Source organism: Gracilinanus agilis, chromosome 5, assembly GCF_016433145.1.
Source record: "Gracilinanus agilis isolate LMUSP501 chromosome 5, AgileGrace, whole genome shotgun sequence".
Lineage (NCBI taxonomy): Eukaryota > Metazoa > Chordata > Mammalia > Didelphimorphia > Didelphidae > Gracilinanus > Gracilinanus agilis.
The window spans coordinates 16,035,274-16,046,959 of record NC_058134.1 but is presented as its reverse complement, the minus strand read 5'-3'; the positions used below and the strand labels follow the sequence as shown (position 1 = coordinate 16,046,959).

General features: G+C 38.0%; 1 protein-coding gene across 1 annotated transcript; it reads left to right on the top strand.

Annotated features, from left to right (window-relative positions):
- The first annotated feature begins 6,351 nt into the window (after window positions 1-6,351).
- NPVF (neuropeptide VF precursor) lies at window positions 6,352-9,529 on the top strand. Its single transcript, XM_044678220.1, is given in 4 exon segments — window positions 6,352-6,489; window positions 8,087-8,282; window positions 8,285-8,408; window positions 9,424-9,529. Coding segments are annotated over 4 exon segments (564 nt in total).
- Window positions 9,530-11,686: the final 2,157 nt, after the last annotated feature.

Here is an 11,686-nt window from a genome sequence, read left to right as displayed (position 1 = left end):
TTAGGTCAGAAAGAAAGGTCTATCTCATTAGGGTAAGAATGGAGACCAGTCCAGCACAGACTATAAACTGACAAGCCTTAGAGGCAACTAAATGTGTAGAAGCTCCTTTTGGAGTGTTGGACAACTAATCAGAAGGAGATTACAGGGGATTCTTGCTGGAACTAGAAGCAAGATTCTATTGCCTAGCCCATAAAGCTGGGTCATAGTCCCAGGGTGAATAGAAAGAATAAAAGAAGCAAGGATTCTGGTCATAGTTCTGGGGCAGGGGACAGGGAGAGAGTGCCTGTAGTCATCCAATCAAAGAACAGAGAACAGGCTAGGAGAGCAGTGATCACACCCCTCCTTAGATCATTGTTATTGTTATTCAGTCATTTCAGTCATGTCTTATTCTTTGTGACCCCACTTGGGGTTTTCTTGGCAAAGATACTAGAGTAGTTTGCCACTGACTTTTCCAGCTCATTTTAAAGATGGGAAAACTGAGGCCAACAGGGTTAAGTGATTTGCCCAGGGTCATGCAGCCAATATATATCTCAGAGACTAGATTTGAATTCAGAAAGCTGAGTCTTCCTGATTCCAGGCTCAACACTCCATCCACTGTGCCACTCAACTGCCCTTAGATCTTACCACCTTGGAAGAACTGAAAATGTATATACCCCAAGAACTAGCTCTAAATAAGGCAGCGTGAAAAACCTACAGCTTGGAACAGTAGCCCCTACAAAGAGTTCAACTTTAATATAAAATTAAAAGTAAAAAATCGGTAGTAAAAATGAGCAAACAACAAAAAAGAACTTGAGTATAGAAAGTTACTATGGTGATAAACACAAACTCAGAAGATAACATTGTCAAAAGAGCTACATGCAAAGTCTCAAAGAAAAATGTGAATTGCTCTCAGGTCCCTCAAAAAAATATTTCTCGGAAGAGCTCAAACAAAATATAGTTATCAAATTAGAGATGCAAAGAAAAATTGGGAAAAGAAAAGAGAATGATGCAAGGAAATAATGAAAAAAAGTCAAAAGCACAAGAATACTAAAGAAAATAACAACTTAAAAAACAGAATAGGTCAAATAATAAAAGAGCTACAAAAGTCCACTGAAGAGAACTCTCTAAAAAAGCAGGATTGGTCAAATGGAAAAGAAGGTACAAAAGCCCACTGAAAAAAATAATTTCTTAAAAAGTAGAATTGGGTAAGTGGAAGCTAATGACTTCATGAAATATCAAGAAACAAGCAAAATCAAAAGAATAAAAAATAGAAGAAAATGTGAAATATCCTGTTGGAAAAAACAATTGACCTGAAAAATAGATTAAGGAGAGATAATTTAAGGATTATTGGAGTATGTGAAAGACGTGATTTTTTAAAAAGAGCCTAGACATCATTTTCCAAGAAATTACCAAGGAAAATTGTCTTCATATTCTTAATTAAGAGGAGAAAATGGAAATTGAAAAAATCCACTGACTTCCTGAAAGAAATCCCAAAATGAAAACTCCCAGGAATATTATAACCAAATTCCAGAGCTCTTAGGTCAAAGAGAAAATATTTCAAGCAGCCAGAAAAATAATTCAAATATCATGGAGTCACAATCAGGATAAATCAAGATATAGCAACTTCTAATTAAGGAATCAGAGGTCTTGGAATATTATGTTCCAAAAGGCAAAGGAGCAAGGAATACAATTAGGAATAACCTACCCCCCCAAAAAAAATTTTCTATTCCATTTTGGTCTTTTCATTAGAAATAGAGGACTTTTCAAGCATTCCTAATGAAAAGACCAAAATGGAATAGAGAATTTGAATTTCTAATACAATTCTCAACAGAAGGACAAAAAGGCAAATATGAAAGAGAAATCATAAGGGAGTCAATACATTCTTATATGAGAAAATTCCTGTAACTATTAAGAACTATCATTATTAGGGCAGTTAGAAAGTGAATACATTGATAGAGGGCACATTTTAAAATTGATTGTGATGGGTGATTTTAAAAAGATAAAATTAACAGGTAAGAAATAGAAATGCGCTTGGAGAAGGGAGAAGGGAAAGGTAAAATGAGATAAATTATCTCAAAAAAGAATTGAAAGAAAGAGCTTTTTACAGTGGAGGAGAAGACTGGAGGAGGAGTGGGCAACACTTACAACTCATTTCCAAAAGGATTGGCTCAAAGAGGGAATAGCATATACATTTGGGTGGGTATAGAAATCTATTTTACCCTATAGGGAAGTAGGAGAGGAGGAGAATAAGAGATTTATAAAAAGATTTTTATAGAAGCTTTTTTTGTGGTGACAAAAAATTCAAAATGTAGGAGATATATCAGTTTGGGAAAAGCTGAACAAATTATGGTATGATTGTGATGGAACTCTACTGTTCTAGAGGAAATAAAAAGCAGGGTGCTTTCAGAGAAAATCTTGGAAAGACATGAACCAATGCAAAGTGAAGTGAGCAGAATATGAGAAAATTGAGGGGATTAGGACAGCAAGTGACTAATTGTGGGAATTGACTAAACCACACTGACTTAATTCTGAAGCTAGTTTAATTTAGTTTCAGTTATGGGCCTTGTCCAAATTCTGTCTCATGAGAAAAACTATTCAATTGGGAGAAAATCTTATTGCTTTGTTAAAACGTAATCCTTCATGGCTGGGAAAGTAGACCACTTGTATCACCTATATAGAGACCCTTAACCAAGGACCTAGGTTATATTGACTAGAAACTTAGGTCCTAAAATTGATTGAAGGAGTTTTCTCATATATTCTATCTGGAAACTAATCCCATGTAGATCAATCAGTTCTTGTTTCCCTGTTCCTTTGATTGTTTATAGATATTGGAGGAGTGAGACACTTTTTCCTTTTTTTTTTTTTTTTAAACACTTACCTTCTGTCTTAGAATCAACACTAAGTATCAGTTTCAAGGCAGAAGAGCAGTAAGGGCGTTAAGTGACTTGCCCAGGGTCACATAACTGGAAAGTATCTGAGGCTATATTTGAACCCAGGACCTCTCATCTTCAGACTTGACTCCCTATCCACTGAGTTATCTAGCTGCTCCTACACTTCTTTTTCTGAATTTAGGGAATTGTACTTGTTCCATCTCTCCCTCCCAACTTGGAAAGTCTCTAATCTTTCATCCAATTAGAAATCAGATTACCTAAGGATGTGTTGTTTCCTTTTAGTTGATTGGTCTTATTGGATAAATTGTTTTTAATGCAAAATGTCTGTTTCCCCCTGAATTCAAGGTGTAACCCTAAACTGAGGAAGGGGCTTGGTCCCAAAATGTCGGGCAATTGGAATATATTGTTCAATAAACTGGTATGCTCAGAAGATTAAAACTGCATTTCTTCAGTCACTTTGTCTTTTTGCCTGTTACAAGAATATTGATGATCAACTGTGAAGGATTTAGTTATTCTCAGCAATACAATTATCTAATACAATTCTGAAGGTCTTAAATGAAAAATGCTATCAACATCCAGAGAAAGAAATAATGAAGTCTGAATACGGATCAAAAAACATTTTTTTCTTTATTTTTCTTGGTGTTTTTATGGCCTTTTTTTTTCTATCACAATATGACTTATATGGAAATATATTTTGCATGACTTTACACACTTAACCTATATCAAATTGCTTGTCTTCTCAATGATGGAGAAGGGGAAAGAGGGAGAGAGAGAAATGGGAACTCAAAAAAATTTTACATGAATGTTAAATGGAAGCTATGTGGCTTGGTAGATAGAGAGCCAGGTCTGGAGACAGGAGGTCCTGAGTTCAAGTTTAATCTCAGACAGTTCCTAGCTACGTGACCCTGGACAAGTCACTTAATTCCAATTGCCTAACCCTTACTGGTTTTTTGTTTTGTTTTGTTTTGTTTGTTTTTTGTTTTTGCCTTGGAACAGACAATATCAATTCTGAGACAGAAGGTAATATTTTTTAATATAATTTTATTTTAAAAATATTTTTCCATGGTTCCATGATTCATGTTGTCTCCCTCCCCTCTTCACTCCCCCTTCCAGAGTTGACAAGCAATTTCTCTGGGTTATACATGTATTATCCCTTGGAACCTTTTTCCATATTATTCATTTTTGTGATCATCTTTTAAAACCAAAACTTCAAATCATCTATCCATGTAAACAAGTGATGAATCATGTTTTTCAGAAGGTAATAGTTTTAAGAAAAAAGGAATGTTAAAAATTGTTTTTACATGTAATTACCAAAAAATTTTGAGTTAAATGCCCAAGACAGAAGAAAAGTCAGGAAAAATCAGATAAGCAAAACAACTCTGAATGTTACATTTTGAATTTATTATATATTATGTATATTAAAGTATCACATATGTCATCACATAACATACTATATCATATATATGTTTTTAGTATTTCTATATAATTGTAGGGTTGTTACAAGGACAAAATGAGATATTATATATAAAATATTTTGCAAACCTCAAACACTTTTTATTTTCTACTGTTTATAAATATCCATTTTATTTGGTGTTTGCTCAGTTCAGAATAAAAAACAGGCTCACTAGAAAAGGAATACATAGCGCAAATAAAGAAAATGCTTTTAAGAAAGGTGAATAACCTTTCATTGTGTTAGTTAGGAGGTTATGATGAGACAAAGTATTTGGACACCTCATTGATAAATTCCAAGCATTGTCAGCTGCTCCTAATTTGCAATTTCATTCTAAATTTAATAGGGATAAATCTAAAGTCCTGGTCTTGGGTTCACCTAGAAAATAGGGAAAGACCAATTCATGTGAAAAAAAACTGGAGCTTCCCACAAGTTTCATAAAGGACCAAAGTTTGATATGGCAACCAAAACCAATTCCTTCGGTCTTAAACTGCAGGTAAAAGTGCCATGATGTGGCTTAGAAAATGACAGTCCTTTGCTTCCCTGCTCTCGTCAGACCACATATAGAATATTCTCTTCAGTTCTGGACAGTACATTTTAAGAAGGACAGTGATAAATTGGAGGACATCCATGGAAGGACAAGCAGGATGAGGATAAGGTAATAGAACTGAGGCTAGTTAGCCTGGAAAAGATAAAGTGTTTGAGGAGCTATTTCTTCTGCTTAGCCATTGAGGAACAAACTAAGAGCATTGGTTTGGAAGCTGCAGAGAGCCCAATTTCAGCTCAGTGTAAGGGGAAATGTCTTAATAAGAAGAATTCTCCCAGAGTGACATGGGTAGCCTCCAGAGGTGGTGAGCTCCTCCTCCCTGACTAGAGACCTTCCATGAATGGTGGGTGATCACTTACTAGGTGTGAGATTGAACTCGATGCCTCTAAAATCCCTTCCAATTTGGAGAGTCTGTGAACTGCAGCTCTCAGTGGGTTTGCAGGAAAAATGAAGTATTTGTTAGGAGCAAATTCAGTTCTTGTGTATTGTCAGTAAGCCTAAGGTCATGAAGATGGCTGGAATAATAGGAGTCAGGGGAGTAACAAAACCAGCTCACATCTGTATTTCCCAAAGTTCTGCTGCATTCTTCCAGGGCTCGGCGGAAGGAGGTGGGATCAGCAGCTTCATTCACTTTCAATTTTGTTGACTTTCACAGTTTTGCCAAGCAAAGCCCATTGGGCAATCACACCAAAACCCTGAAAGAATTCAAGCCCCCGCTAAGATGGCTGCTCCGTCCAAGACGCTTCTTGAATTTTCCTGTGAACATTCCTGATGTGTGTGCACACGCACACCCAAATATATCATGACCGAGTTGTCTTTAACTTTGTTTTTGATTGGTGTGGAAGGGTATTCACAGAGGGTTTGGTTTTTGCGGGTTCTATGCCGCCATCTTGATTCCGCCTCTCTGTCATTCACTTTGGAAACTTGGCAATAAACAAATTGGATGCTACTGAAAGCTAATTAATGACCTGTTGCCTTTTGTTTCATGTGGTTCTCATTTGGAATTTCCCTTGACATTTGGAAAATACAACGCCTAATTCTGTCGTGTTAATCAAAATCCAAAGAGCCTGTATTGAATTCTGGTTTCCTTTTCCAAGAACTGGACGGAGATTGATGCAAAGAGCCCAAACAGAATTCCATTTGCTGGAGTAGGGAGCTATGGAACATAGTTCACTTGAAATTCTAATTACCTGGACCCTCCATCTTACCTAATTAGAAATATTTTTCATAATAAAGGGAATTGTTTTCAAAGTTAATTAATTTGCAAGTGGAACCTGCTATGGCCTTTGTAGAACGAATTACCGACATTCTTCGAATGTGTGTTTCTGTCGCTGGCCGTGATTAATATTAGAAATTCGGCCACGTGGGACGGCCGCCTCAATTCAAAGCCTCTTTCTTTGTTGTTTGCCAGTATAAAAAGGCCTCCATGTCCCCTGTGCCAGCCTGAGCGGCACGTAGAAACTTCATTTGAGTTTTTATGGACAATGGAAATCATCTCATCAAAGCGATTTGTCGTATTGACTCTGGCCACTTCAATCGTGTTAGCTTCGAAGTCTGTCTGTGCCGATGAATCCGTGATGTCCAATCTGCACAACTGGGAACATTATGATGAATATTTAAAGGTAACTCTTTAAATTTGCACGGACGTGCCCGGCATTAACTAGAATGTTTATATGGAGGAGTTCTGGTAATTGACTGATAATGGGAACAACTTTACTAAAAAGTTGTCCCCCGAAAGGTAGGACTTAATAATATACTTTGCTTTCCTCGTCAGGTCTGTGGTGACATCCGTGGGTTATTGGCTCCCGCTGGCACAGGGGTAGCCAGCCTGGCATCCGTAATCGCAGATTAAATAGATAGCATGTAATAGGATACTTAGCAAGCAGAAGGCGCATTACTGAGCGGCAATTAATGTAGGAAAACATGTTTGTAATAAACTGCTAAAGACTCCAAAAGGGTTGGATGCATTTTAAAGAGGAGTGATTTAAGTATTCTTAACCATAAATGCAAATGTAATGAGACAGAGTTTTCTGCTTAGTAGAAAGCAGTTGGTAAATATGCCCAGAAATTTAATAACTTAACAAACATCAGTGGATAGGCAGAATATTTAGGATTAGACAAAAATGTAATTAAACATTCGCTATTTGAATGATTTAAATATCACTGACCTTTTAATGGACTTGGGGACAGGGAATGATATGGGGAGTGTTTCCTCACCAAATTGTGCCCGAAGACTTGGCCGTTGCTCTCCACACTTTGACGCCATTCACTCACCATTTTGATATGTCACAAGTGGAAATGGAGAACAGAAGAGACAAAGTGTGAGGAAATGTGTTAAAAAGGGAGACGTCTCTCAAGAAATAGAAAAGGCCTCATCTCTGTCTCCCATTATATCTCTGTAGTTTCAGCTACTATTGATACCATAAATAAAAATATCGAAAACCAGGAAAACAGCATTCTTAGGAGCTCCACTTACTGCATATGTGAGCTGAGGCAAACTCATCACACTTCCCTACATCTCAGGCTCCCAATCTGTAATTGGCAGGGTTGGATTCAATGATCCATTAATAACCTATCAATGACCCCTAAGTCCCTTCTCCCAAGGCCATGAAATTCCATGACTTATCACCCCATAACACTTCTGCATTATTTCATCAAAGAGAGCACCAGAGCTAAAGAGACTTCAGAGGCTATCAAATCTATCGCTCCATTTTACAGATGAGGAAACTGAGGCAAAAAGTGGTCAAGTGATTTGCCCAGAGTCAAACAGTAAGTGTCTGAGACTGGATTTGAACTCAGGCCTTCCCCACTCCAGCCCAGCATTCTATCCATTGTGCCATCTAGTGCCTCTTCCTCTCAAAATTACTCTGTAGAAGGAAGGATTCATTTCAGAGGAGGAAGGAAGTGAAATAGCTAGAGGCAGTGATATAAAAATAAAAAACACCAATAATCTTAGTAGAAAGTTACTTTTTATATATTTCATATTTGCTGATCTTTGGGCCTATTAGATATCCCAATGGGCTATAACACCTTTGAATGGAGGAACTCTGATTTTAGCATAGTAGCTCGGACATAATAGGTGCTTAATGTTTATGGAATTGAATTATTTACACACCTGAGTTTTCTTGAGGTTAAAATCAAAATTCAAGTTAATTTGGTGTCTCAGATTTTCCTGGTAAGAGGAAGATAAATGATGGATCTCATCATTTCTAATCACAGCTCCGAGTTCACCCCAAAGAGAAGAAGCAAAGGAGCCTCCCCCTTGAAGAGCATCAACAGTGGGGCTCCAACACCATCTACAAAGCGGGGAACCTAAAATTGAATAAAATTCCCCAGTTGATGCCCCGTCCACCCCTGAGGTTTGGAAGATCTTTTGAAGAAAGGAGCACTGAGTCTGTGGCTAACTTGCCCCTTAGAGCATCATGGAATCCACCATCAATTCACCACAAAAGTTTAAGGGACCGCCATCTGTAGAGAAGCCAAGTTGCCCCATGGCCAGCCAACATCTGGAGCTTCAGGCTGCCGATGAAAGGAAGTCCAGGTAATAATTGATTTATTGCCAGTCAGGATTCACCAAGAATGGACGAATCCCCTCAATATCAACTTCACATAGTCTATTTACTCTTAGAATAATTCATATTCACAGCCAGTGAATTAATAATAAATTAATTAGTTAAGCATTTATAAAGTGATTCCTCTGGACCCAGCACCAGGCTAAACACTGTAGATACACAAGAAGGCAAAAAGAGCTCCCATTCTCGAGGAATTAATTCCCAATCTAATGAGGGAGACAATATGCAAGTAATTATTACATCCGTGGTACACAATATAATTGAGAGGTGATCTTATAGCATAATTTCAGATTCAACAAACATATATGAGTCCTCAGAACAAACTTGTGGTGTGAGATATGCAGCAAGGGTGAGGGAAAGAGCATCAGAGAAGATCTAGACTGGAGTTCCAGGCCTATCATTTACTCCCCCAGCAAATGACTTAACTTGTCTAGATCTTAGATTGCTCCTCTTTAAAATGAAGGTGTTAAACAATAATACCTCAACGTCTCCTCTCACTCTATATCAATGATCCTACCATAGATTATGCAGTTATTATCATTATTGTCTTTATTTTACAGAGGAGAAAACTGAGGCAGATGGTGGTTAAGTGACTTGCCAAGGGTCACACAGCTAGTAAGGGTTGGAGGGTTGATTTGAACTTAGGTCTTTCTGGTCCTGACCCATTTCTCATTTTCAAGTGTTTAAAAGCATAATAAAAAATAGAAAGGATTGCAAGGGAAGCTAATTATACTGAAATACAGTTATCAAGATACTTCTTTGAAACAAAACCAAAAAAAAGTACATAGACCCCAGGATAAGACCCCCCTGGACTACAGAGACTCTACCTGCTCTAGATCTCTATTCTCTGATTTAACTTCTCATTTCTCCAGAGCTATTTCCACTGAAGTCCAAGTAGAAAGGATTATCACGGTCATAACAAGTCACTCTGGGAGCATCTCTGAGTCTAGTGAATTCCAATGCTTCTTCTTGCTTCTATTTCAGGACCCTGAACTTCGATGATTATTTCACTAAGAAAGCCGATGATGGTGAAATGAGTCAAGAAGAGTGGGAAGTCTGGAGCAAGGCCCCTGACCCCAAGGGGATGTGATAGAATAGATTTCTACCATGAGCAGCAAGGGGATTATAAGAAGTCTTTGGTGGCTGCCATGTTGTTTCCTTGGCCATTGATGAAGACATCACTGATCCAAACCTCTGCCAGTTCTAAACCATACTTTTTGAGGAGGGTTGCAATGCCCCCTGATATATTCTTCATCTAAGTAGAAATGGTATTACCAGGACTATATGAAAGGTACCCCCCAAAATGGGACACAGCTTTGCTGCTTCCCCTAATAAAAATAGCCAAAATATTCGTCACTTCAAAAAAAAAATGGTAAACATTTGACTAGTGACCTGATAGATGTATTAGTAAAAGTTAAGTGACTTCCTTGGACACAATTCAGAAATTCAAACCAGTTTTGTCACTGACCTCAATGCATGTAATGGATAATAAAGAATTCAAAAAGATGGTTTTCTCTGCCTCTCTTTAAAAAAAAATGGAAAAGAACAGTTCAAATGGTACTTAATACTTTAAGGTTTGAAATGCATTTTACACATATTAGCTCATCTGAGCAGCACAACAAACCTGTGGAAGAGCAGCTATTGTGATGTAAGTTTTATAGATGAGGAAACTCCAGAGAAATTCTATGCATTGCCCAGGTCCAAAGCTAGGGATTGGGGCAAGGAGTGGGGAGATGAGGAGGGAAAAAAAAAGAAAAAACAGCTAACCCCTCAGGTTTATAGAGGTAGATAAACAAGGCCATTTTTCTTTGTCTGCATAAAAATTGATTTCTAGCTGGAAGGGACCTGAGGGGTCACTCAATCCAGTCCCCACATATTATAAATAAGGAAAATGATTCCCAAGGAAATGAAATGGTTTGTCCAAAAGCCAGGATTCAAAGCCCAGCCTTCTCTCTCTTTCTTCCTGCACCAGTCTTGTACCATGCTGACAAATTGGACCCCTGTTGGGATAATTGCATGTCTACTAATTTCATTAATTTTCTCCCTGTTTTTATTGCCAGTTTTTCATTCTTAGCAAAGCTACTGCATGTCATTCTTAATATAGCATCTGATAAATATGCCATAATATGTATACATAAAAAAGAGACAACATGGAATAGCAGATAGCAAGCTAAGCTTGGAGCCAGGGAGTCTAAGGGTCAAGTCTTGCCTCTGACACATCCTAGGCAAATCGTATAATTTCCTGGGGTTCTAGGCAACCCTTTAGAGCCATAAGTTCATCAAAGAGGAACTGATCTGCCTCAGAAGATGGATATACCGGGGCATCTAGGTTGCTCAGTGGATTGAGAGTCAGGCTTAGACAGGAAGTCCTGGGTTTAAATCTAGTCTTGGATATTTCCTACCTGGGTGACCCTGGGCAAGTCACTTAACCCCTATTGCCAAGCCCTTACCCCTCTTCTCTTGGAATCCATAATCTGTATCAATTCCAAAATAGAAGGTAAAGGCTGGAAGAAAAAAAAAGATGAAGGTAGTTTCCATACGAAGGGTTAACTCAACCTGATGAAATCATAGTTCTATCAATAATAAATCATCTCTACACTATCATGGAAGTCTAGGTTACATGAATTACCTTCACTTCTGACTATGCCTTCCTCACTCCAAAGAGATCTTGTCCTATCCACATTCCCTCCACATCTATGAGCACCTAGCACCCAAGGACCATGAATCTAGAGCTGCAAAGGATCCTTCTGGTCATTTAGTCCAATATCCTTATTTTACAGATGAGGAAACTGAAGTCCAGTGGGGTCAAGGGACTTGGCCAAGGTTATACAGTAACTACATGACAAAGCAGGGATTTAAGCCCAAGTCCTCTCACTCCTAATACAGCATTCTTTCCATTGTATCCTCCTGTTGAGAACAGAGGAGATTTTTTATCTCAGAGAAGATTGCTTATTTTAGAATTATTAAAAATTAAAATATAATTAAATTATTTTAATTAAGATACAACTCATGTCTTCACAGAATCACGGCATATACTAGAGTGAAAGGACCTCCGTGCTTATTCATTCAATATCTATTTATTGATCATCTTCCATGTGCCAGGGGCAGCTAGATGGCTCAGTGACTAAAGAGTGGCGCCTGGAGTCAGGAAGACCTCAGTTCAAATTTGGTCTCAGGCACTTGCTCACTGTGTAACCTTGGGGCAAGTCACTTGACCCTGTTAGCCTCAGTTTCCTCATCTGTAAAA